We start from the raw sequence: 26393 nt of genomic DNA on the forward strand, positions 1-26393 counted from the left end.
GGTCGCGCGGGCGGCTTTTAATTTATCGTTTGCTACGGTAATTGGATCATCCGGATCCGTTAGTATGTGTCGGGGCCTCCTACGAGCCTTTTTTGTCGGGAAGGGGTAATAGTTGATGCTATTACGCACCAGCGGATTGGGATGGTGTTTAGCCTTGTCAAAGTGGCGTGTGGACGCCAACTTCATCCATTGGGCTATGGTAGGGAGCTCCAGGTCGTGGTGGAGATCGACGTTTCTCACATAGAAGAGCGCACCGGTCGCGATTCTCATGAATCGCGACTGAAGCACCTGTAGCCGGTGAATATAGGAAGGGGCACAATGCGCAAAGACTACGCTAGCGTATGTCATGCACGGACGGATGCAGGCCTTGTACAGGGTCACCTTGTGTCTGAGAGACATTTGACTCCTTTTATTTAGGAGGAAATGGAGGCGAGAGAGGACAAAATAGGCCTTCTTGCGAACGGCGGCTATGTGCTTACGGAAAGACATGCCGCTATCGAGCGTGACTCCTAGATATTTGACGGACTTTTGCCAAGGGATGGCTTGCCCGTATAGGGTTACCTCTGTCTTGAGGTGAAATTTATCCCTAGCGTTAGCACCGGGGTTGCCCCTGGCAAAGAGAACTGCTACGCTTTTCTCGGGATTTATTTGGAAGCCCCATTTCCGAAACCATTCGCCTAACGACGTGGTAGCGGTCTGGAGTCTGTCCACGATGACACCTCTATCTTTGTGGGTGGTATAGAGAGCGGTGTCATCGGCATAGAGGGCTAGCTCCACATTGGGAGCCCTAGGGATGTCGCCGGTATACAGCGTGAACAGAAGGGGCGAGAGGACCGAGCCCTGAGGGACTCCGGCCATGATGGGGCGAGGAGACGATAACGTTCCTTCTACGCGATAGCGCATTGAGCGGTCGGACAAGAAGTCTTAGTGGCACATTAAGGTGGTAGAGCTTGTAAACCAAGCCGTTGTGCCAGACCTTGTCGAAAGCTTTCGCTATGTCGAAGAAGAGCGCACCCGTGGCTCTCGGTTTCAGGGAGCTATTCATCCCGGAGAGGATGTGCTCCGTGATTCGATGGACTTGATGAACGCACGAGTGGGCCGGCCTGAAGCCAAACTGCTCATCGGGAATGAGCCCCTTATCTAGGGCAAAGTCTAGGAGGCGCTTTTTAAGTACCTTCTCGTAAAGCTTGCTAAGCGTACTGAGAAGGCTGATAGGGCGGTAACTGGTGGGGTTGTTACGGGGTTTGCCTGGTTTGTGAATACCAATGACAATGGCCTCTTTCCACTGCGCCGGGAAGGTGCAGTTTTCAAGGAGGCAATTGAAAATGGACACTAGTAGGCATATCAGATGGGGCGGGAGGCACCGGAGGACCTTGTTCGAGATGGCGTCGAGACCTGGAGATTTACGAGGCAGTGAACTCTTTATTAGAGTTTTGACCTCGGCGATCGACGTAGGAGGGAGCGGCTCGGGAGGGAGGGGCAGTGCTACGATGCGTTCGACCTCGCGGTTCACGTGTTCGACGTGCGCCGGGTCGCTATGATCGAGATACGGGGTGCACTGCTCCACTAGGTTGACGGCTAAGCACTCGGCTTTTTCGTCGTCGTCGAATGCGTCAGGCAGATTTGGACGCTTGAGTGGGGGCATGGACGCCACCGTGTCGGTTTTAAGGGAACGCGCGAGAGACCAATAGGCCGTGTGCGAAGGTGACAATTCGCTGGTAAGACGGTCCCAGCGTTCGTTTCTAATTTCCCGCATGCGCTCTTTGACTCGGCGCTGCGAGGCGCGGAGTGCTCTGCGGTTTTCGTCGGTCGGTGCTCTGGCGAAGGCGCGAGTCGCCGCGTTCTTCTCGGTCAATAGACGCCTCGCGTCCGGGGGAAGCTCCCAACGTTGAGCGAACTCATCTGGGACCTTCCGGGACGACTCGGCGACCTTGGTCTGAATGTGATTAGTGACCGAGGAGATCGCGTCTAACGCGTGAGCGGACGAGACTAAATTGTCGGGGACATTTAGGAGGGCAGAGGTGTCGGCGGGCTTGAGGGCCTCGTCTAACTTCTGCCAGTCGACAATGGACTTGAACCTCTTCTCTCGAGTGTTAGGAGGGCCGAATTCAAAGTGAACCGGGAAGTGATCCGAGTCTAACTCGTGTAACGTCTCTACGCTTCGCGGCTGTAGTGCCACGTTACGTAAAACCGCTACGTCTATGACGTCCGTTGAGAGAAGGCCGTTACCTGTTATGCCACGGCGGGTCGGTTGTATGGGGGCAAAGACGTTGAAATTGAGCACGTCTATAAGCCTATTGAGGGCTAACCCATTAGGGTTTTGTTTTGAACTATTCCAGTCCCCGTGTTTGCTATTGAGATCCCCGACTAATAAGACCGAGGGGCCCATCGCAAACAGGGTTCTGAGATCGCTCTCTAGTATGTCCTTGGCGGGAGGGAGGTACACCGACGCGATAATAATCGGCTGATGGCCGGTCATGGCTACGCGCAACACAGAGCACTCTATGTTGGTAAGGGAGGGCGGGTCTAACGGCGAGCAGTGAAGCGCTCGTCTATAATAAATGAGCGTACCGCCTTTCGCCGTAGGTCGGTCGTTTCGCACTAAGTTGTAATTCGCGAATCTGGGAGCACGAACGCTGGGCTTGAGGAAAGATTCCTGTACTAGGAAAATATCTATTTGGTGGCGAACGAGGAAATCTCGAACCAAATCTGCCTGCGGCTTGAAACCGTTTGCATTGAAAGTCACTACGGACAGTGATCGAGCCTTGATCCTAGACGTGGTCGTAGCTATTGCGGTGTGGTGGAGTCTGCAAATTGTCGCACGAACTTAAGGAGCTGGACGTGCTCGATTACTAGCTGCTTCTTGTCTTCCGCGTTATTGGCGGATTTGAAAGCCTCGGAGAAGGCGACAAGAGCGTCTATGTCTAACGCGTCTACGATGCTAAACGCGAGATTTAAGGCGTCGCGGACCTTTTCTGATTCCGCGGCGGCCTCCGCCGTGTGGCTGAGGGCTTTAGCTGGAGGGCTCACCTTGCGTGTGGGCCTCTCCGTTATGACGGGGGTCGGCACCGGCGCCTGGGAAGGCTTCATGGGTGCCGATTTTGTTGGCAGAGGCGGGAAGGCCTCTGACGTGAGCTGGGGAGGGCCCTCCGTAACGGGGGACTTGGTCCAGGCACTATTTTTAGGAGGTGGGGCCGGCGCATACGTGGGCTTTGCTCCCGCGCCACGACGGACCGCATCGCGCCCCGCCGTGCGCCCAGACGCCGGCTTATGCGCCTTGGGGGCACGAGGGCACCCGCGATAGTTCGCTGGGTGGCCCTGTTGCCCGCAAAGCACGCACGCCGGCGGCTCAGCGCACGGAAGCGTTCTTTTGCAGTCCGCCGTGCCGTGGTCGCCTAGGCACTTTACGCACCGTGCCCTAGCGAAACAGTTACGGGCCGCATGCCCGTAGAGTTGACAGCGGTGACACTGTCGTGTGAAGGAATGTTTGAGGGGGGTTTCAACCCTCAGCCCCGAGAGCTTGCAACACTCTCGTAGGCTAAAAATCTTTTTCCCACTCGGGGTAGGATCAAGAACGGCGAGCACCATATCGTACTCTTCCTTTGTCGTTCTTTTGAGCATACGGAATACATCCCTTACGGGGTATCCCTGCTCAATGAGGTCCGATTGGACGATCCCGGAGTCTATCTCCTTGGGAATGCCCTTAATAACTACCCTTAGGACGCGCTCCTCGGGTAGTGGGAAGGTGTGGCCACCGATACCTTCAGAGCGAAGGTATGAAGTTAAAAATCTATGGTGGTCGGATGAAAAGACCTGAACGCAAAGGTTATCCCTTAGCGTTCGGGCCTTGTAATTTATCGACTTTGTGTCGAGAATTTTTGATAGGGACGGCCAGGCGCCCTTGTCCCTAACGTAAACGGTCCGCGGGGGCGGGGGCGCAGGTTTTCCCGATAATAGGGAACTAAGATCCCTCTTCGGAGGGTTGGCGGCTTGAGTGGGCCTTTTGGCGGGGGGACCGCCGTTGGCCGAACGCTTTTTCTTCCGACCGACGGTTTGAAAGCCGTCGCTTTCGGAAGATGAGATTAATGCGGCTTCGTCGGCTGTTACCGCCGGAGCGGATTGGGTCGACATGACCGAAGAGGGGCGTGAATTTTGTCCCGTCTCCTCATCGCTGGCGCTTCCCACTTCAGGGAGTGGTGAGCGCGAGCGCGAGCGAGAGCGGGTAACGGGTCGAGATGCCTTCCCGGAGGCATTTTTCTTCGCCTTACGCGGCGATGGCGACGGCGAACGCGGTGAATCCGCGGTTACGGACTCGTTAAAAGCCCGCAATGCGTCGGGGAAGCGCTCTTGGAGAAAGAGCAGAATTCTTCTTATGTCAGGGGGTGGATCCCCGGACGCCATTCTGAAGGCGGGAAGCCAACAGGTGGACGACGGGTGTGTGTACCTAGTTTGCCTAAGTGAGGTGAGTACCTAAGCTAGTGATTTTGCCCTACAATGTGGTGTGTCTCCGCTGGTGATAGCGGAGGTGTGGTTTGTCACCGACCTAACCAGCCCGTAGGAGATTGGGTATAAGAGCCCCTACGGATGTGACAGGACCCGTCCAACAGTGGACCTGTGTTTAGCCGGTTGCTAGAGAGTAGTTGGCGTACCTACTCCCCAATACGTGCCTACTAGGAGGCACGGCCGTGCACAGGACTTGGAGGAAGCGGAGGGGCTGTTACGCGCCTTGAAAAAGGCACGGTGTATGCACCCCGGACAAAAACACTCCCGCACAAGGCGTTAGCCGTCAGATAACCGTTTGGCACCGTTAGGTGGCTATCTGAGGGCCGCAGGTAAACCCGCGTTCATAAATTGCACCCTTCAACCCGATGTCCAAACACCGAAGACGCGAAGCGACCAATGAGAGGGCGGCAGGCAGCAAGGCAGCGATCGGACAGCGCGTGCGCACTGTACAGCGGCAAGCGGCGATGACTCACACGGAGCGAGCGAGATGGCACTACAGCACTGATGACTCACACGGAGAGAGCACTGGAGCACGGGTCGGCGGTCGGAAGCGAAGTCCGACGGTTGCGCGCAGAAAAGGACAACTTTTTGCCGCGCCTCGATTTTATCGTCTACGCACCCTTCGCATCTTGGTACCACATGTTATCACTAGTGGCCAGTGTAGGATAATTTTTGTATATAAATCTACAGTTTTTAAAAAATAAACACATTCCACATTCCATCTTCACCTCTTCTCAACGAATTATTAGGAAGTTTTATTTTAACCAAATAAGGACCAATCAACTTAAACCAAAACAAACCTAAATATTGATTAAATATAATAAATGCCGAGAAATTTCATATAATAATACCTAAATAGCAATGTATATTAGCAATTAAAATAATTAGCAACGTGTTCCAAATCTTATTGCAAAAAGCTTTTAAGTAGATTTATTTAAATTTAGATTTTTTAGACTTAAAGAAGCAGTCAACATATCATATAGGTATACAGATGTTAAGTGTCTTTATTTTACTTTTCACCAGTGTGCGGCTATGGCCTGTGTATTTCATAAGGCTCGGCTGTATTACCAAAGATCCCGTAAATATTATATCGGTGTCTATACATTGCATACCTACTTGCTTAAGTCAATTTAAAAATATTGTTATTTGAAATTTTAATAAGTTGTATTCTTCGATATCTTTCTAACACAGTTTTTCTTTTATTTTTCGTATACATAGTATCGGATCAGGAGCTTTTGTTTTAACGAGATTTGCATAAGTTTTAATTACAAAAGACATAATGTCAGAAAATCTCTGCTTCGTTGTATTTGCTTTTAAGAAAGGCGGTAATTTCACACATATATCTAGGCAGTAATAAATAATTTTATATCTTGAAACAAAACGTATTTTTCAGTATCGCAGGCCTATTTGTGAGGACGGTCTTTGGGACATGTGCACCAAATGGCAAACGACAGAAACCCACGGTTCTTACAAATCTCTCAACCGCGTGGCAAGAGAAAACCCGATAGTCCGAGGCTGCGTTGGTGCTGTCATGATGAACTTATCAAGGACCTCGAAACACTAGGCGAAATATACTTGAGGAGGCCATAAGGGGATAAACAGCTATCGATGATGATGATGACCTATATTGCTATGATTAAAACGCCTTGATTTGAAAATAATTTATTGATTAAAAGAGACAAAAATGTAGATAAACAAAATATCATGCAAATCTTTTTTCAAAATTATCCAAAACAAATTTGTTGTAATAAAAGCTTTGGATTTCAAAAATATGTATATCTTTCACCTTTTTTGTAAAATCTAAGCAAAATTTCTTAAACTCTGCCCGTTCATCATCAAAAGTAGTGGATATATTCAAAGGCATTATAGAGAGAGCTAAGAGCGTGTTATCAGTTCCTTCCATCATGAGTAACTCTTTAGAAACATAAGCCAATAATAAATGTCCATTGATTCTTAGCAAAGAAGACATTTTCTGAAATGTTTGCGTAATAACTGTTACAATGCTATTGTAAAAAATAGTAAAACAATTGTTATTGTTTTTCAGGTCATTCATAAAGAGAACTAGCTCCTTCGTTACATATTTAGATGCACGATTAATGTCTGGGTCTTTACTTTCCTGACTTATCACTTTTTTACTAATGATCAAAATCCTCAAATCCATAATTGTCATATAAATTTCCCTATCAGGAGAGAGGTCAAGAACACAACTCAAAATTGTTTCGAACATCTGTACATTGTACTTACTAAATTTGTAGGCACTAAGCTCAGACTTTTCTTTTACTTTGTCTATGATAATAAATGAGTTTTTATTAACAACATAAGGATTATTAGAAACTAAACTCCACTGTTTATAGGATTCACGTAAAATAATTTCTAGCAATTGAAGTGATTTTGAACAGTCATCATCAGTTTTACTGGCGACAATGTATCTTGCAGCTATATTCCAAAGACAGTCGTTACACGAGTTTTCGAGATCTGTATAACTTTTTTCGATTCCCCTTTCTAACAGCATTATTTTTATATGGTCTTCAATTTCTTTCAAAACAAACTCCCGATTCATGCAATCCATGTGGTTTTCAATTTCATTTAATAATTTATTTTTTATCGAAATATTCTTTGTTTTGTTTGGTAATTGTTTAACTGATATCCACGAGGATTCTAAATAATCACCTTTGAACCTTTTAGGCATTTCATAAGACACTAAGAGGTCAAAAACTTCTCGATGATCTTCGTCATAAAGAGATAAATTCAACTCTCGTATTACATCGTATAGTTCATTTTGTGTCTCTTCATTAGATTTAATAATTTTATCAAAAAGAGATTTGTAAATGATCATACGTAGAGATACGTTCTTCGTGTTCTTCCAAACGTTAAGAAGAAGATTCTTAAGATTTTCCGCACTAAAAGCTGTGAATGCTAAGCGGATACCATGTTTCTGCACAGATAATGGAGCATCTAAAATGCTTCCAATGAATTCGTGACACAGAGGCATTGGTAAATTAGCCAAATACCTGTTAAACATTGGTAAACAAAAATGTACATAATCTCCCTTGATATACGGAAGAATAGTCGACATGGGAACGGGCAATCTTGCGTAGCAAGCGTAACGACATATTGCTTCTTGAATAGTTAACAGTTTTCTATCAATCGTGCTGTGATCAATCTTAGGTTCTTTTGGAATATTTTCCAATAATAGTTTGAGCATGTTTTCTTCGTTTCCAATGTTAAATATTGCGTATACCGAGTTTTGTATAAGTTTACAATCGTCAAGATCGTTGCGTGCTAGCTGTTGTATGTCAGCTAGACAGCTTTCGAAAAATTCTAGAAATAGATTGCCCAGATCTTTGGAATAATAAATCTTTAACTTCTTTAGGAACTTCCTTATACTAAAAGTCCTTTGTTCAATGCAAGACTTTATTTCAGGTCGCAATTCAACAATTGTTTTTATTTCTTCATCTTTTTTCAATAATCGCAATAGACAATTTTCTGTTAATGTCTCTAAACGATATGGAGACTCTGGATCTTTTTCAGATTTCTTTTGAGATTGCTGGTGTTCATCTTTTTTATCTTTCAAGAAATCGTCGTACTGAAAATGACAGTATGTAGAATTCATAAACGAAAGAGCTTCTTTTGGCAGATTTTCCTTTGTTTTGTCGAAACATTTAAGAAGATTCTTCAAGTAGAGCGCATATTTATTTCTGTTTCTCCGCGTTTCATCGTGATCCCATTGAATGGAATATTTGAATTTTTTAAAGTAATAATCAAATAAATATTCATAGACAGATCTCTGTTCGTCGGTTTTCAGATCGTCTAAATTTCTTTTTAAACAGTTCATATCCATACTTTTATCAATATAGTCCATTAAAGTGGAATCCATTTCAATACCACGAATTATATTATGTATAGCAAAATAAAACTTGTATGAATGACATAGCGTATAACCAGGGTCAATTGTTTCAATACTACATAGTATTTTATTGAATACACCCCAAGTAGGTTCATCGCATTGATATATAAAACCAGTTTTTATTATACTCCTCAAAAACGCTCTTTTGTAATTAACATTTTCATTATTATGTCTCTTATAATAATAGTTTATTAAAGTCTCTAAATCTTCTTTGGTCCTTATTGAATCTATTAAGACCATAATCATTTTATTCCTTATGTCAGTATCGGGTGTAATAAGAATATATTTTTTAATGTTTGGGAAAGCTTGTGTAAAGTTCACAAATTTATACCAAATATAATCATTATTTGTTCCCAATATCTCTTTGGCGTCTTCTATATGCTTGAGGGCCCACTGTTCCTTTTCTTCTTGTGTTAGGAAATCGTGGTATTCGTGATAGTAAAATTTATAATTCATTTCGAATGGTACATCACCATATGTCATTTGAAATATTGACTTTAGGAATTTGTATGTCTTATCAGAAGGAATAAAATTAAAAAGGTATTTATTATGTGCGTAGAAATTGTATTCCCAAAATCTTTTTAAAGTTGGCAAGAGGGCAGGTATATATATCTTTACGTCTTCGGTTGTAGAATAACGAAGTAATATATTTCTTTTAATTTTATTCACATACATTAAGGGTAATCTTAGCACGCGATGTTTATGTTTTGTCATCATATATTTCGAGAGGCGGCATCCCATCGGGACAAATGCATGTTCTGGCATAACATATTTTTCTAATAAATCCAAATATTTATTCTCGTCCACATGGTACAGATATGCAAGCTTATCTATAAAACGTTCTTTCTGGAAAATGTAATGTTCTGTGGTAAGATATCCTTCAGCGAGAGGAAATGAATTTCCAATAAACAACGGTGGATACCCGTGTTTGCTTAAGTAATTGCAATCTTCCTTAATTAAGTTAAGTTTAAAGGCTTCCGATGTAAATAAGAAGAATTTTAACGCTAGCGATTTCATCTTTATATTTTTGCAATAATTTGAAAATGCTTCAGTTCTTGTTTCTTTCCTCAGGTGATACGCAAGTTTGTTCAGTATTTTAGTTTTCATTTTAATAGACATCAGGGGAAAGACTTCATTATGAAGATAGTCTGGATTCATAAAGTGTGAATATTCGTCATTGAAAATCCAATCACAATTAAGTGCTCGCGAAATCAATAAACTATCGCCGCATTTCAGTATTTCTATAATATAATCAATATTTCTATATTGTGATGCAACGTCAATTTTAAAAAGCTTCTCCACGTCTGACTTCTCTTCCGTCGACTTAATATCATCGAAAGATATTTTCTCCTTCACAGTCTCAGCCACTTTGAAATTAAGCTGCCTTTGCCGCTGCCCCAAAGAAGACGCAGTTAATTCAATCATTTTTTACCTGAAAATAATGTTTAATAATTAATTTTTCGACGATCGCTTTCGATCGACGCTCGATTCGATTTTTCGGTTTTTATTAAGTAGTTTCGTAAAGTTAAATTAAGTTTTCAGAATTAATAGTGGATGGTGAGATAAAATATTCAATAGTAAATTGTTACATATTATTATATTATAGTTAGGAAGAAGAAACAACGTTCATGTTTCAATATATCCTCCTATCCGTAAAGTATAAATTTACTTCCGCGGCGTTAACACTCGTGGTGGGAACAGAAGGCTTGCTTGCTTATTTTAATCACAAAATTTAACACATATACATTTGTTAAATTTCATGTAGAAAATGAAAATATCTACCTGAACAAGGATTAAGTTTGCTTTCGTTTAATGACATGAAGGTTAATAAAATAATACTAATTTCCAATTGACCTATTTGTTGAAAACAATACATTTTAATATACGAGAAGAGTTAAGGAAATAAAAAAAAAATACTTTAAAAAATTTATATAATACGTCATACGCGTGTTTGTTAAAATAAAGAAAAAGCAATTCCAATTTGAGACTAACATTTAAATAATTCCTGACTTTTGCTACTATCACTATCAAAAGTTAGTCAAAAACCGTTCTTCCAAATAAAGGCATCACGATTCATTTATAAAACTGTAACGTTGGCTTGCAAATTTGTATCCCGGCATGAACGATGATATCATCGTTATCGGGAGGAGGAAAAAAATATTAATTAGGTAAATACGTATATGATTTGTATTACGCAATATTTCATATTATTTCCCTTAAGATTTTCAAACCTCTATTTTTTATTGGTATAATAAAATAACTAATAATGTAAGCTAAATTAAGCACGATCTTTGTAAGTTCCATTACTCCAGCAAAAAACACCTTTTCAATATAACATTTAAAAAAAATAGTTTTTTAGATATTTAAAATAATAAAAAATCTTATGTATTTACACCTAAGGTACACAAAAATATTTGTGATTATTTCAACCCATAATGTATGTACTAACCGACTACATAATATGATTCTAAAAATAAAAAAAAAACTTAATACCTTACTTACACTTTAACTTAGATTTTCACAAGACTCCTGCAATAAATTTGAAGTAATAACTTTTATAGTACCTGCTGTACTGCACAAGACAAGCGCTGTTCAATAATCTACAGTAACTGGACAGTATTAAAAATGACAATAATAAACTTCACTTGCTTCTAATTTATGGCATTGAGGTTTCCACATCCCATAAGTTCCTCGGTATCGGTAATCGGTAATTAATCCATTTTTGTAGTAGTTTTAGTTTATTCAAGATAATATTTTGATTTAAGAAAATTTATTTGAAAACAATGTTGATCTTTAAGAGCTAAATATATAGCTCTTAAAGATCATAGATGGTTAATTTAAAATCATTTTAGTATAGTCTAGGCTACGTCTAGACTTCAGTATGTCTATAGTACCCTAATTATAATGTACTCTATGGTCAAAACAGTATATATGTATTCCTTGGCCTTAAGATTGGAACCAGGAATGTTTCAGAAACGGGATTGCGCGAACTATAACTCCCGTATGCCAATGCCCGTGATCCAGTACATTTTTGACGTACGAGTGTCAAACTTAGCGCTTTAAGTCTCGTTTTTTAATCTTATACCAAAACAATAGGAACAGGCACATAGTTTTCATGATTTAGGAATACGACGGATTCTATTACGGCTCATGTACATTCTCAAGTCAGAGAACGAATACGTACATAGTACTCTTGTATCAACCCTTTACAATTTATGTGATTGGGATTATATTCAGAGTTGAAACTTAGCGCTAATTCTCGACTGGCTATATCTTTGCTAACGAGTCTAACTTCTCACATCAGGTTAATTCGAGCATTATTAATATTTGTTAGTTTCAGATTCTTTGAAAAAATAGGAGATGGACATTAATGGTGTCGGATATATATATAATGAAACTGGAATTAAACTTGTTCTACACTGGCAATTCCTTATCTGTATCATACAGATTTACCATTAATCTATGGCACAATAATTGAAATATCAAATAGAGAAAATGGCGGTTGTTGCATTTCCGTAATCAAAAATAATTGCTTCTTCTGAATTGTTTAGTATAGCAAGTAACAAATATTACATGAATAACACTATTAAACGAAAGAGTCTAAAGATAGCATGACATATATATTACCAATGAGTTTTTAAGTCAATAATATTGCATTTAAACTCGGCAGAACCGTGAGCATCAGACACATTGTAAACAGATTTTGGGTTATTTAGTGTGATTTATTATAAAAGTTTATTTCCAACATGATTCGCTATGGTATTATGAGTTTTATATTATTATAATATACAAGATACAAACTGTCAGTCGTAGATTACGAGCATTAATGGGAAATGTTTTGATTACAAGACATATAGGTATAAAATGGGTGAAAAAGAGGGATTTAACACCCTAGACTTTGAAAAGAAGTTGGCTCAGTTGAAGGATACACAGGAAAGTATTCAGGGACTTTCGTCTTGGTGTTTAAAACAACGAGCGCATCATAAGAAAATTGTATCCAGTTGGTTAAATGTTTTGAAGCGTGTGAAGGTGGAGCAGAGATTAGTACTATTTTATTTAGCTAACGACGTTATCCAATATAGTAAAAGAAAGAATTATGAATTTGTTGAAAGCTGGGGCCTTAATTTGCAAAAAGCTACACCACTTGTCAGGTTGGTACTATGTTTACTTAATTTAAAGTGGGCTATATAAATGCTTTATATCTATATTTGTCAGTTGTGTGGTTATAACAAACAAAACAAATCAATATGGAATACACTTATTTGTATTGTATTTATTAGTTGTGAGTTACTTCTATTACTTCTACTATTTAACTTTTTTCTTTTTTACAGTAATGGCAAATTTTCTTGTTTTCATTCAATTATAACATCTCCCAGTTATATTGTGGCTTTTATGAAATCTAAAAACATAATTGAAATGTGTAAAACAATATAATTAATTTTATCAATTTGGTTTATTATGTATAATTCATGTTTTATGTATTTATAACCTATACAGGCTTTAAGCTAACTTTTCATTATTATATATTTGTCAAAAAAAGGTTTATTTCTTTAAGGCGAAGGAGTAAGTTGATGAGTCTCTTTTACTGACTTCCTATTACTATCAACTTAGTAACCCATGGTAAATAACAAAATAAAATATTGTATTTTTATATAAATTTTTAAAAAGCAAGGTAACATAATATTTAATAAGTTAATAAGTTTACCACTTGAACCACTGTTTTAGTTCATTAAAATTAGAAAAAAATGTATTGTTTATCACAGTATTTGTACAATTTGAAGAAGCAGGAATGACTAAAGCCAATTTTTTAATTTCAGAGATGAAAAAGTTCGTCCAAAAATACTGCGCATTTTCAAAATATGGGAGCAAAGATCAGTATATGATGATGAGTTTCTCTCAGACCTCACTGGATTGCTAGTCGCTGGTGCAGTGAAAAAGACAGATGATGATTTTGATTTTCAGGTAAAATAACATTTCAAACGCAATTCTAATCACATCTAAATCTCTAATGTTTGAAAATTCTAATTTGAACATATTGTAGCTTATATTTGCTACATCTAATAGTCTGAAGTTTCTAAACATTCTGCTATTTTTCCCCTCAAATCGAAGCAAAAATGGAAAATGTGGCCTCTTAATGAATAATTATAAAATAATACAAACATAGTTATCAGACATATTTCTCTTACAACTGATTTCAGCCACAACAATTAGTCAACAAAATAAAACAATGTTCGGTCCTTGAAGCAGACACAGATTTGAGACTGAAACATATACATGAGAGTACTTTGGATTTCTCAGATACAGATGCACTTTGTGAAAGTCTTAAAGGTATGGTTAAAATTTTTAATCACTAATATAAAATCAATTCTATCTTCAATCTAACTTGGTTTATGGTAATTAATTCATGATAGAATGCCGGTGAATATATTGTTCAACTACCATCCATTCAGTACAAGTGCATTTTTTTAAACATGCAAATAGTATCAAAACATATCTTTAGGCAAAGTTTATTTTAGTACAATGAAACATTTGCAGAAAGAGTCCTAGAGCAAGTGTTGCAGTGACACTGTTTTTTAAATTAATATAATATTTTATTCATACAGAGAGATGTTTAAAAGATGATGTAGAAAAGGAACTAAATGAGGGTGTTGGTTGTATAGAGAGGTATACGCAAGCATTACAAAGAGAAATAGTCGCTAGAGAGGCCTTATTAGCATTACTCACTTCTGCAAATCAATATTATTCTACGCAAAGAGGCGAAGTCAAAGTTGTTGCTTATGTAAGTAGAAAATTATGTGACTATAATTACTATTTATATACAAAAATAGGACCCAAGAACAGTGCTCTTAATAACTTTAAATATCCTCAGTAGTATTATAGGCTAGTCCAACCATAAGACTATTCTAGAATGTCACTCGTTAAATCTGCTTTCAAGAGCTGTCAAGTATTTTTTCTATTTGAACTGACATTTTTGACAGACAACAGAGCATAGACTGTGACTTGAGATACCTTTTGGAATGCGGGCCTTAAATAAATTGTCTTAAATTAGGCTAGATTGTGTAATGTCCAAAAATTTATAAAATTTATTTTATCTATTTATAAAAAAAGAGATTTTATAACCAATGAAATCTGCAGTTAATATTCATATGTATAAAAAGGTGTTTAAACTATAAATTTTCTCAGAATAAAAGTGTTGTAAAAGTTATTGTTAGTTTGTATTAAAGAAATTAAAAACACTGTGTAGAGTGTTATGGTTGTTTTTGGAACTTAATTAAAGCATGCATTGCTCAAACATAATCTGTAGTACTCATTAAAAACTATATGGAAAGCTGAAAACTGCTCATTGCACATCGTAAATACAGATAATATATAAAAATAAAAACAATAAAGGGAAATGTTATTTGGAAGGGTGGAATGAAAACTATTATGTTTAATAAAAGGCAATTCAATAGTATTCAATAGTTTAACGGTCTTGGGAGCATATACAGTATGGTTACTGTAAACTGAATACTAATGTACATTCCACTTTCTACCTTATTAAATATTGAAGAGTACAAATACAAACAAATATGTAAAAATATAAACAGCAATTTAAAATACTCTTGGCAAGTGAATGAGCTCTAATAAAGCCTTTATATATGCATTGGTTTATTATATAGTACATATTCTAAATTGTAAAATAAATATTTATCTATTTATTTAATGAATTTACGATTATGATTAAAGTACTCATTCATTTTTTGATTATAGCGTTAACACACTTAAACTGACTTTATACATATTGAAAGCAATAATATACAAAATTTGTAAATATCCTTATAAATCTGTATGTGTTTATAGTTCAATTAAAAATATAGTGTAAATTAATATTCCAGGCATACAAAAGTTTTGGATCGCGAGTTCGTGTGTTAAAAAGGAAGCTTGACGAGTTGACGCCTACCCTGCCTTCTTCAGTTCCATCTCCACCCCTCAGGGACGAGGATGTTCCGTCTCCAAGCCCTGATGAAGACCTGCCTCTACCTAACACGGGAGATAATGAGAGTAAGAAGACATGTATTTCGACAGCTAACTTAATACAAATAAAAATATATCCTTAAAGGCTACATTTCTCTGAAAAGCTTCGATATACCTTAATTAATGAATATACCTGTCCGATATTGAAAAAAAATATCTACTTAAAAACAGATATTGAACTTTTCAGAAAAATATTTAAGATCAGGAAGATGTGAACAAAATATTATATAAACGAATCAATTTAAAATGTGGTTAATTGATTTTAGTTTTAAATTCTATTAAAATTCTTGTTAACTAATGTATGTATGTGCATTATTAACATTTTCTATTTATTAAATACATAACTATTTTTGTTCTTAATTTGTGTTTATTATTATAAAATTTATATTAATTCATACAATAATTGCTTAGTTTACATTTTTTTGTTCTACTATTTGTGTAAAATCCTTGTCTTATATTTCTCAATTTCTCTTTGCCTTGACCAACATTCATTCAGTTTTTCCCTAGTAGTTCTATTACGTCATCTATAGTCATCTTTTCTGTTGCCGTCCTATGCATCTCTTTCGAGCGGGTCCAGTCCATTTTGTTATTTTAATTGCCAATCTTTGATTGCACACTCTTCAAATATGATCAGCCCATTTCTATTGAAGCCTTAGAGCGTGTACAAGTGCAGTTTTTTGGAAAAAAAACAACGTTTGACTTGCGTATGTCGAACAGGGTAGAATATTTGAATCAATATCTTGTGTTGTAGTAGTACTGTAGTTTACTTCAAGAATTTCCTTATGGACTCAATATTTCTTCAGTTTTTCTTTTTTTCTTCCATGTCGCATTTATTCGTCCATTTCGTTTTCATTGCTGTTCTTGTCGAAGAATGCTTGTTTTCCTAAATAGAAATTAGCATATTCTATAGGTTTATTGTCTACTCAATTCAATTCAAAATCATATTCATATAGGTTACACAATGTAAAAAAAGAAATACATATCTAATAATACATAAATGCTTCTAATTTTACATTTACTGCCAGTTCTCAAATCAAGGGCGTAGAACGGAAGAGAGGAACTGGCAATAAACTCTCCGTCACTCTTTTTAATCGCCAAGTTTTTGTTTTATTTATATTTATATAATAAATCTATACTTTTAGGGGCTTCCCTTGTCTGTTTTATAATTTTAGTTATCTAAATGATTGCCTATATAGTAATAGGATATTTTTTAAATTGAATATAAATGTAATTCCAGTGGCCTACAACATAGACCAGACATTCAATTCAACCATGTCAGCGGATGGTTCACTGTACAACTTGGGACTTTCATCATTTCTCACTTCGGATAATCCACTCTCAATGTTTGCGGATGAGATTGATCTTACTAATGGTAAATGTAATAATTAAATATTTTACAAATATGTATATTTCGAAACTATATGCAATCTGTATGGTGTATATGTTACTTAATTATGTTATTAGTATTCTAGTTAATTGATATTTGTTTGGAAATATATCAGACATGAAAGTATAATTAATTATATGTTTTATATTCAAAATAATGACAATATATATATATTAAATATAATTAAACTATTTTAAATTATTTAAACCAATGCAGTAACTTGGTTTTTGTGTGGTAAAGTAGCCTAATTTTATAAGACTACATCAAAATTCATCAAAATCTGTTCGGAGGTCATCAACAATCGCATTTCACTAATTTTCCAGCAAATAAAATAGAAGTAATAAACACGAGGCCCAGCGATAAACAAGATTTCAGTATAAATGACTTCTTAAAAACCCTCACTCCAGCTGAAAACTCCGCATCGCCAAATGACTCAGGTAAAAAGCTGCATTTATATATATTTATATGCTTATTTCTAAAACTCGTGGCTTCATACCACTCTCATACCCTAGGTCGTAGATTCGATTCCCAGCTGTGCATCAATGGACATGTGTGCATTTAAAACTCATACGGTGAAGGAAAACATCGTGAGGTAACTGGCGCAGAACAGAAGGTAGTTCACCGATTAGGAGAATCACAAATGACCTTGAATCAGATACAGAAATCTGAGGCCCAGATCTAAAACGGTGTAGCGGGCTTTTGAGTTGAGGGAGCGTTCAAGTATTACGTAACGAAATTTTTTATCCCCCCGCCCCTCCACGTAACGGGTTGTAACGTTTTCTGTACCTGCCGGGCCCCTCGTAAAACTATGTGAAATTTACAATTCCTTTTTTATTGTTTTAATTGCGTTAATATTAAAAACAATGCTACGTAACTCGTAGTTCAAATCCCCCTTCCGGTCTTCAACGCGCTGTTACATTTTACAAGACAACTTTCCCCCCCCCCCCCCCCCCCCCCCCGAAGTCTTCGAGTGGAAGAGAGATGGGACAACGAGCGTATAGATCCATCTATAGGAGTCTCTATAGAAAATTTTTGATGTGAGAGAGCATGACTCATTGTTTCGTTACGCTCATTGTCCTGTTACGCTTATTGTCCCGTTACTCTCATTGTACGCTTGCATAGTAATAATAAAAGCCTTTTATTTCATAAACATACTTTTATATTTCTGATAAACGAGCTTCAGCTCATTCTTTCTAGATGTCCATGTGGCATTTTTCCGCAAAAGCCTCCTCCAAATCCCGCCAGTTCCGTCTGCACTGTGCGACTCTCTGCCATGTATCACTTGCTGTTTACTTAATCTGGTCTATCCACTGTCTAAATTGTAATCTTCTTTTGCGATTTTTGTTCTACCTCTCCCAAAGGACTGGGTCATACCAACGTTTTTAGATTTGTGTGTTCTTCTGTTCAACACATTCTAAATATCATTGTTGCCATCCTTAACACACTTATCCGAATGATGGCATTAAAACTCATGTTCTTGGTTATTGAGTTCCGTGTACATTATATTAGGCCGTTATTTTGCTGAGGATTCATATTAAAACTAAATATGCATGCTATGCATACTGATTAATATCGTGTTTATAAGGAATTATTTAAGAACAAATTTAATTTAACAAAATTTTGTTTAATAGAAATATGCCGTGCGTTCGTTCTACATTTGCAACAGTTTCCAAAAAGAACAAATTTCAACGGTTATGTTTTGATGTGATAACCTCTTATCTCTCTATTATCTTAATAGATTTTTAGCTTTATAATATCTGCTAGATATTCTTCGTACTTGTGATTTCGATATACTTATGAATGATTTGCTTAATTTAAAATTTTATGTGATTTACAAATATATATTCCAGTGTCCAAAAGTCAAGAGTCGTTACCCGGTTTGGACCTTCTGACACAGGATAGCACCGCAATACCACCTCCACCCACTTCCTTCTACAGCGCTATGGACCCAATCATCATATCCGGTTCGTATTATAACATCGAAATTCACCAAAAGGCTAAAAAAAATTGTCTGTCAATTTGTTTTTTAATTTATGACACTACAATAATGATAGTAGTTTTGGAATCACGTTATTCCAAAAAAATATATCAAAGTTTGGCAGAAAGCTTACTACGCAGTTTCCTGTGAGGATTGCCATATCGTTTTTTTTAAACAGCAAATAATTATAAGTTTAAAAAAAAGCAAAAAACAAATCGTTTCAACTAAAATTTCGCGTTTATCTCAGTTCAGTTTTATTTAAATTAAAAAAAAACTTCAGGTGTTTATCAGAACATACTTTGCTTTATAGCATTTAAAAATTTAATTCAAATTACAATTTGTTTTACAGAGGACGCGGAACACCAATATCTCCCCGAGGCAATAGTGAGTAGACAGTGGACTAATGCATGGGCTGCGCCTGCGCCGCTTACGGTTCGTTTTTGGCTTATTTATTTACAATATACTACAAAAATATTATTATCATTATTTATTTAATTTATAATTTGGTCTAATATTGCAATGTCTACGATTTATGAGAATTAGAAACTTAGAGACATTTCATTTGAATCGAATTTTATTTTAAAATAATCAAGTAAATAAATGTAACAAACTACTGTCTATACAAACAGACAACTGTGTAACAAACTGTCATTTAAATGAGCGGGAAAGTGTATTTGCAATATTAAACCCGACAGTTTAATCTTTGATTATTTAAGGAGACGATTTTTGAACCATTTTGGCAATTCATTTTACTTAAGTCCACATTATAATTCGTATCAATAAACACAATCTCTTGAGCACCGTGAAATATGTCAAAAATTATTTGACAGCTCTCCGAGCATGATCAAAGTTGGATTTGGAGTATCTAGAATTTGACCATTCGGCCATGACCTTCAAAACCTTCCCCGATCCGGTCTCGGTTTGGTTTTGTATATTTCAATAGGACTGCGGAAAGCCTGTCATTGCAAAGAGTTCCGACAATTGACAGTCGGAAAAAGTTGCAATGACGGTTCCGCACGTGTACTGAACAACTATTTTTCATACAGTTGCGAAAAAAGTTTTCTCTTCTCACCACCTAATAAATTCCTCGACTTTATGACTTTACCGGTAAAATATTCTCCGGAGCATTTTGTGCAATTATGTGCTTTAATTAAAGGTGTTAATTCAAATAAAATACATTCGAAATTACTCATTACTAAGTAACAAACAACTAAACACGCAAAGAACACAACATTTGTCGGAACTCTTTGCAATGACAGGTTTTTCCGCACTCGTAATGAAATATACTATTTCATTTAGTTTTATACGCACATATATATAAAAATAAGATATTTTAAATACACAATGACGAAATGGCGCGTTTCTTTGAGTCACACTTAGCAAGTAACCGTTAGTACGTTCGTACATACTGTTTAAAATCTATATACGGACAATGATTTTTTTCTATTTAGTTCCAAATACTAAATTAGTGCTGTTAGTGCTAAGCGCGAGACTATATTTCCGTTTATTAATCACAAATAAAAATGCCAATTGGCTTTATATTCTGTGTTGTATGTTGAGGAATTGTTAGTAAATAAATTGTATTTTGAAGAGTACAATAACTATTATAATAAATAATGTATGAAATAATTGATGTATGTATATTCCAGCCCCGCGTGCCACTGACAAATGAACGGGCCGTGTTCGAAGAGCCTCCCGCGTCTCCTCCCCCTTCGTTAGCGGCTCCTTTGCCAGTGCCTACGATTGTTGAAACACAGACTACGGTAAGTAAATATAACACGCACATTTCTTATATTATGTTTAGTAGTAGTAGTAGTATTGTCTATGGTTAACATAGCTTTTACACTAAAGCTATTTGTATTATTATAAACTTATAACTATTTACATAATTTTAAAGTTTCGTGCAGCGTGCGTGGCCACAGTGATTGAAGACAAAAGGTGTTGAATGTATCACAGCTGTAGAGAAAGTTGTGTTATCTGTATTTATTTCCCCAGAGTTGGTATAGACTAAAGTTTAAACTATCAAACACCTGGTCTTGGAAACAATCAAAATCTTTTTAAACTGACCTTGAGCTCTGACTTAATTCTTTACTTTATACTCGCTGCAATTGCAATCTTGATACTTGTTGTATATTTTATACTTATTTCCCAAATGTATAATATCTATATTTTTTATACTTATTCCCCCCAATTTATATTTTCTGCTTACTTGATACTTGTTGTATATTTTATATGTTTTCCCAAATTATACTTTCTATATTTTTTATACTTATTCCCCCCAATTTATACTTCTATATTTTATACTTATTTCCCAAATTTATACTTTCTATATTTTTTATACTTAATCTCCAATTTATGCTGCTACTGATGACCTATCTTCATACTTTAATTATCAAATATTTTGAGAAGAAATTTTAAATCGATTTCAGGAAAGTTCATCGCGTGACGTGGATCACAGAGGCATACTACCGCCGCCCCCTCCGCCGCCATCCCTGCCTATGCTTGGGAGTGAGTATTACGTCACTAAAGTAATATAAATATTAGTTAGAAAAGGTGATTATACTGTAATATATATATATATATTTTAAGCGTGTGCCTGACATACACACACACCCTTCTAACACTCACTCACACACGCGTACATACCCTCTCCCACTACCTCACCCACAAACACACACACTCACATACGCATACATACACACACCCATACAACTTTATTTCTACTAACTTCTAAGTAGTCGACTGCTTTGTTTTGTTTTACTTTCCTTATTTAAAACGTTCAATTTGTTTGTCTACCCATATATGTATGTACTTTTTGTTACCACTCAATGTGACTTTGCTGTGAATGGAAGCCTGGTTATCCATATCACAGGTTCTTACCTAGTTTGGAAACCAGTCTCCCAATACCTTCTCAACTGTAATCTTATTTATTGTTGTAAATGTTATATGGGAGTAAATAAAAAATAAAAATAAATATATGTATATATAGTATCGAATTTGAAAATTCTAACACAAATATATAATGATGAGTTTTAGCAGGTTTAGAAGACGTGGACCACAGAATGTTGCCGAGCTTACCATTGACTCCGATCACTCCACCCGCAATAAGACATCCACTCTCACAAGGTACTTTCTTTTTGATGTAACACGAGGCAAACGGGCTCCTGTCCGGAAGCTCACTTGCCATTGCCAGAAGGCTCGCAAGTGCGTTGCCGGCTGAAAAAATAGAGTAGACTATAATTTTCGGCTTATGGTCGGTCTCAACACAAATAGGCAAGGAGAACTAGAGAAATAAACAGTTATCCGCGTTCAAGTATTACGTCACGCAATTTTTGGAGATTCTGGAAAATAATATTAACAATAACCCGTAATTAATCCACGCCCCGCATCGTAATGTTTTACCAGTGAACCAAATTCGTAACGCTTGAACGCTCCCTTATGGGGGATAACGCGTTTTCGTTTAACGCGAGTTATCTCCCTCATAGCGCGGAGATTTCTGAAGTTATATGATAGATGATTTGTCAAATCAATAATTGGTTTTACTTGCACTTGTTTCAATTGATAACTATAAAATTCTGGTTCCTATTTTTTTTATTGTTCATAAAAACGGTTTTACGAGAATACTCTTACAACGCGCTTTCCTATAACGCGATCCGTGTCTACCGAGTTATAGTTCGTTACTGTATTACGATATCAATAAGGTCTCAAATTATAAAATAATCTAATAAAGAACTTTTGAGAGTTCTTAATGTATTACCTTAAATTTCAGATGTGGATCACAGAAATTTAATATCACTGACGCATCAACCGCCAAGACCACACAATGCGGTAACTGATCAGGTATGTTTTATTATTTAAATCGATGAACGCCGGCTGCACGCACGAAAGATCCCATTGTCCCTTTACGCTCGTTGTCACGTTACGCTCGTTGTCACGTTACGCTCGTTGTACCGTTACGCTCGTTGTCACGTTACCCTCGTTGTCACGTTACGCTCGTCACGTTACGCTCGTTATCACGTTACGCTCGTTGTCACGTTACGCTCGTTGTCCCGTTACGCTCGATTGGCTTATGCGTCCCAATATTTACTCCATTGTATCCATTTAATAGTGGTAATTCAATAAAAAATAATCAACATGGTTTGTTAGAATGTTGTGACGTTAAACTAGCGTCCGTAAATCGACTACATACATCCTTTTTTTTAAACACTTCATTGTTGTAACACGGAAATATAGTACAATTAAAATAAATAAAAAGGAGGGCAACCAGCGGCATCGCTTTCGAGCGATCTCTTCCAGGCAAACTCCGTTTCCAATATAGAATTTTATTTTTGATTATAATTTGTTGTTACTTCGTTCAGTACCATTGAAGCCTCTGTTCGGAGCTCTTTAATTAATGAAAATTATATTTATTTCAAACTCATGATTTATAACATTTTAGCTAATAATGTGCGTGCTTTACAGCGTGCATGGTCACGATGACTGAAGACAAAAGGTGTTGAATGTCAAAAGTATCACAGCTGTAGAGAAAGTTGTGTTATCTGTATTTATTTATATCCGTAAAGCAGGCGAAACGTCGGAATAATTTAAATTTAAAATTATGTAAATAATTATAAGTTTAATACATAGGTTCAATCCGTTTAAAAAGTGTTTTCTTAAATTAATATAATGTCAATTGCAGGATTACCGTGTACCAGCGATGGTCCCTCCGCCGGACATCGTCGAAAGTGTTGATATGGACCTCTCGGAAGATGAAGAGCAACGTAAGTTTTAATTTTTGTGGCATTTGTGGAGATCAAATTTCCAAATAATTTTAATTTTAATAAGGATGTGTATAGTATAATAAATAAAATCTCTTATTACAAAATTCAAACAGGTTTATATTTGTTATGTACAATAATGAACTGAACAATGCCGCTCAGGATTTTTGAAGTAACACAATAATTATTGATTGGTTAGTCTGCCGTAAATTTATATAATATAATTGTTGCGGGGATGAGATCGCTCGAAGGCGATAGGGCCGCCAGTTGCCCTATAATTTATTTGATTATTTTAATTGTACTGTATTTCTGTATACTTGTAATGAAGTTTTAAATAAATAAATATTGCAAATTACACAAAGAAAGACAGTACAATTCACCAATGTTGCCAATTTTCTACAATAGTATGGCAATTTTTTTAAAAATTCTATGTATCAATACTATGTATAGCATATTATGCTATTTATTGATTAAATCTTAGATATAACGAACGAATGAGTAATAATAATAATCGTTTATTTTCCAAGTGGTACAGTATTTAGATCGATCAATTACAAATATCCAGGCATGCAAACCTCATATCAATTTTTACAATGTCTTATTAAGAACATAAAATAATGTCAAGGTTAAAATATTTACAGTCTGTGTCAAATCTATGGTACAAATACGGCGAGTATTTATTATTACATAAAGGCTCTTTGCCTAAAAATTTAATCTCCTTGAAAGAATTACATGGCAGTGATCTATAACTTCTGGGAAGGTATTATATTATTACACATTGCAAATTCTAAAGAAATTTACTTGTTTTTATTTACAACTGGCATCATATTTTGCTGGACATGTATTTACTTCTCACTTACTCACCTTATCTTAGGAGCTAGTATCCAATAATTAACATTCCTTAAAACAAAAATTAAAGTCAATATATGTAAGTCGCTCAACATATAAAGATTTCTGTTATGTCAGAGATAGGATGTTCAGTTATTTAGAGATATGTGTATGGAGAGGCTATACGTTATAATTAACAAATCTTTGATGTTTTAGTAATAGTATTATAGATTTCTTAAAGTAAACATAGAAAGTAATCTAGAATTCACTTCACAAAATACGTCTCGTTATCGCTAATTTGTAATTGTTTAAACTAATGTATTAATAACTTACGTTTTCAGAAGGTGGATACCAGAATCAAAACCAAATTGAACATAGAAGGAATAGCTTCAACAACAACAAAGTGCTCGTCGGTGGTGACGATAAACGCGCAGACAAACACACAAACCATCAAGACAGCCATTCCGCGCCCATCTTACCCCCCCTACCCAACCCCTTCGAAAACATGCCCTCAAATCTAAAATTCACAATTCCCCCAGAATTCCCTGATCCAAACATGCAAAAATTCCAGAATTACCCCGACAAAGGCAATCCGTTCGAATTCGATAATCCTAAATTCCAACCCAAAAATTTCCCGGATTCCCCTCTTCCCAATATGCAAAACTCCCCGAATTTCGAGAGACCCCAACCGCCCTACGAACCCAGTTTCGCGGAAGACGAAGTCGAGATCTTCGAAGATCACGATCAGGATTTCGGTAAAAGTGATTGGAACCGGCAAAGGTACCCACGAAACTGGGCCCCGCGGACTAACTTTAGGCCGCCGGGGCAATTCGGGCCCCAGTTTTGGCCCCGAAACGGACCCAGACCCAACGGGCCCAGGTGGATGGGACCCAGACGTTTTTGGTGATGTGTAAATAGTTTGTGTATCACGGTGTTTTAATAAAGCTAATTAATAGACTACAGATTTATTTTACGATGTTCCCATTTTAAAATATTATTGAACGTAATCTGTGTCAAATTGTCAATCATGATATAGTGTAGTAGTCTGTGCATTTGCTAGATGGCGTTGCATATTGTATTCATTTAACAGATATAAAATAAAAAAATATTAAAATATTCAAAATATACAATTATGTTCGTTATTTTTTTTTATGTATTTTACGATTTATTAGCCTGGATTAGTGTCGATGTCAAATTTTTTTGCTATTTTAATCATATGAAAAATACTTGGATTCCAAATTAGTTTCAGTTAAAATTAAAGTCAATTTAACTTAACTGTTACAAAATTTGGTTATCATTTTTAAGATTTATCATATAAAATCTTCAAATTCAGTCCCTATTATCTCCATAGTATCTTCTTTTGACAATTATCTTCATAATAGTAGATAACTGTTAAAATACGGCAATTCACTGATGGCTTTCGGCTTTAGGTACTTGCCTTCTGGAATGAGCTATTTCTAATACAAAATAATCAAATATTATTATATAATTTATTCTGTTGAAAGCTTTTGTTAAACTTATTTCAGTAAAGACTCGAAATTAACTCAATATTTTTATATATAGAGCAAAATACCGCGATACACATACTAATACGACCACTAGCTTGTTTCATAGTATACTGTCGTAAAAATAAATGTTTGTCTCAAGAATGTACAAATTTTTAGCCCCTGTAATTGTAAGATATTCCGTCCATTTGAAATTTAACTTAGAATATACGGATTTCAAAAGACTATTTAAATAAAAATGATTCTATCATTTTCACTATATATTAGAGGTAATCTAACATTTGGAATTAATTTAGCAAAATTTCAGCTTCAGTTAAAAGTCCCATACGATAATTACCGAGTGATATTTGACAGAGCTAAGTGTAGCCTATGTCAAAAACGCATTCGATTTTGACAAGCGGGAAAGATAGTTCGCGTTAGCCCTTAGAATCTTTACGAAAATTCCGATACAAGTCCAAAGTTCACGGATAAATTTTCAATTAAAAACTAAATAGTTATTATTTTTTGTGATATT

At 36.6% G+C, this 26393-nt stretch overlaps 2 protein-coding genes across 4 annotated transcripts; one reads left to right on the top strand and one right to left on the bottom strand.

Moving 5' to 3' along the window:
- Positions 1-6205: 6205 nt before the first annotated feature.
- LOC123710636 lies at positions 6206-11205 on the bottom strand. Its single transcript, XM_045662660.1, has 2 exons — positions 10904-11205; positions 6206-9842 (listed from the first exon to the last, which is right to left on the bottom strand). The coding sequence occupies exon 2, from the start codon at positions 9833-9835 to the stop codon at positions 6206-6208; it is 3630 nt and encodes a 1209-aa protein (XP_045518616.1). The 5' UTR covers positions 9836-9842; positions 10904-11205.
- Positions 11206-11907: 702 nt separating this feature from the next.
- Positions 11908-26023, top strand: LOC123711018. Of its 3 annotated transcripts, none has more exons than XM_045663401.1 (16): positions 11908-12169; positions 12260-12561; positions 13228-13372; positions 13609-13738; positions 14014-14189; positions 15286-15451; positions 16662-16796; positions 17135-17248; positions 18662-18775; positions 19139-19221; positions 20439-20552; positions 21219-21297; positions 21826-21915; positions 22559-22629; positions 23468-23549; positions 24716-26023. In XM_045663401.1, exons 1-16 carry the CDS (start codon positions 12167-12169, stop codon positions 25279-25281), a joined length of 2370 nt encoding a protein of 789 aa, XP_045519357.1. In that variant the 5' UTR covers positions 11908-12166; the 3' UTR covers positions 25282-26023. The 3 variants fall into 3 exon arrangements, with proteins under 3 accessions (XP_045519357.1, XP_045519358.1, XP_045519359.1); XM_045663402.1 differs by having other exon boundaries at positions 21829-21915; XM_045663403.1 differs by having other exon boundaries at positions 11908-12561.
- The last annotated feature ends 370 nt before the right edge of the window (positions 26024-26393 follow it).

Source organism: Pieris brassicae, chromosome 6 (assembly GCF_905147105.1).
Source record: "Pieris brassicae chromosome 6, ilPieBrab1.1, whole genome shotgun sequence".
Lineage (NCBI taxonomy): Eukaryota > Metazoa > Arthropoda > Insecta > Lepidoptera > Pieridae > Pieris > Pieris brassicae.

What these genes read in the sequence shown, in the direction of transcription:
- LOC123710636 (XM_045662660.1), bottom strand. Translation starts at nt 9,835, where the DNA reads ATGATTGAATTAACTGCGTCTTCTTTGGGGCAGCGGCAAAGGCAGCTT.
- LOC123711018 (XM_045663401.1), top strand. An exon ending in CTGCGCCTGCGCCGCTTACG is followed by an intron (nt 19,222 to 20,438) that starts GTTCGTTTTTGG and finishes TGTATATTCCAG; the next exon opens with CCCCGCGTGCCACTGACAAA. An exon ending in CTCGGAAGATGAAGAGCAAC is followed by an intron (nt 23,550 to 24,715) that starts GTAAGTTTTAAT and finishes TTACGTTTTCAG; the next exon opens with AAGGTGGATACCAGAATCAA.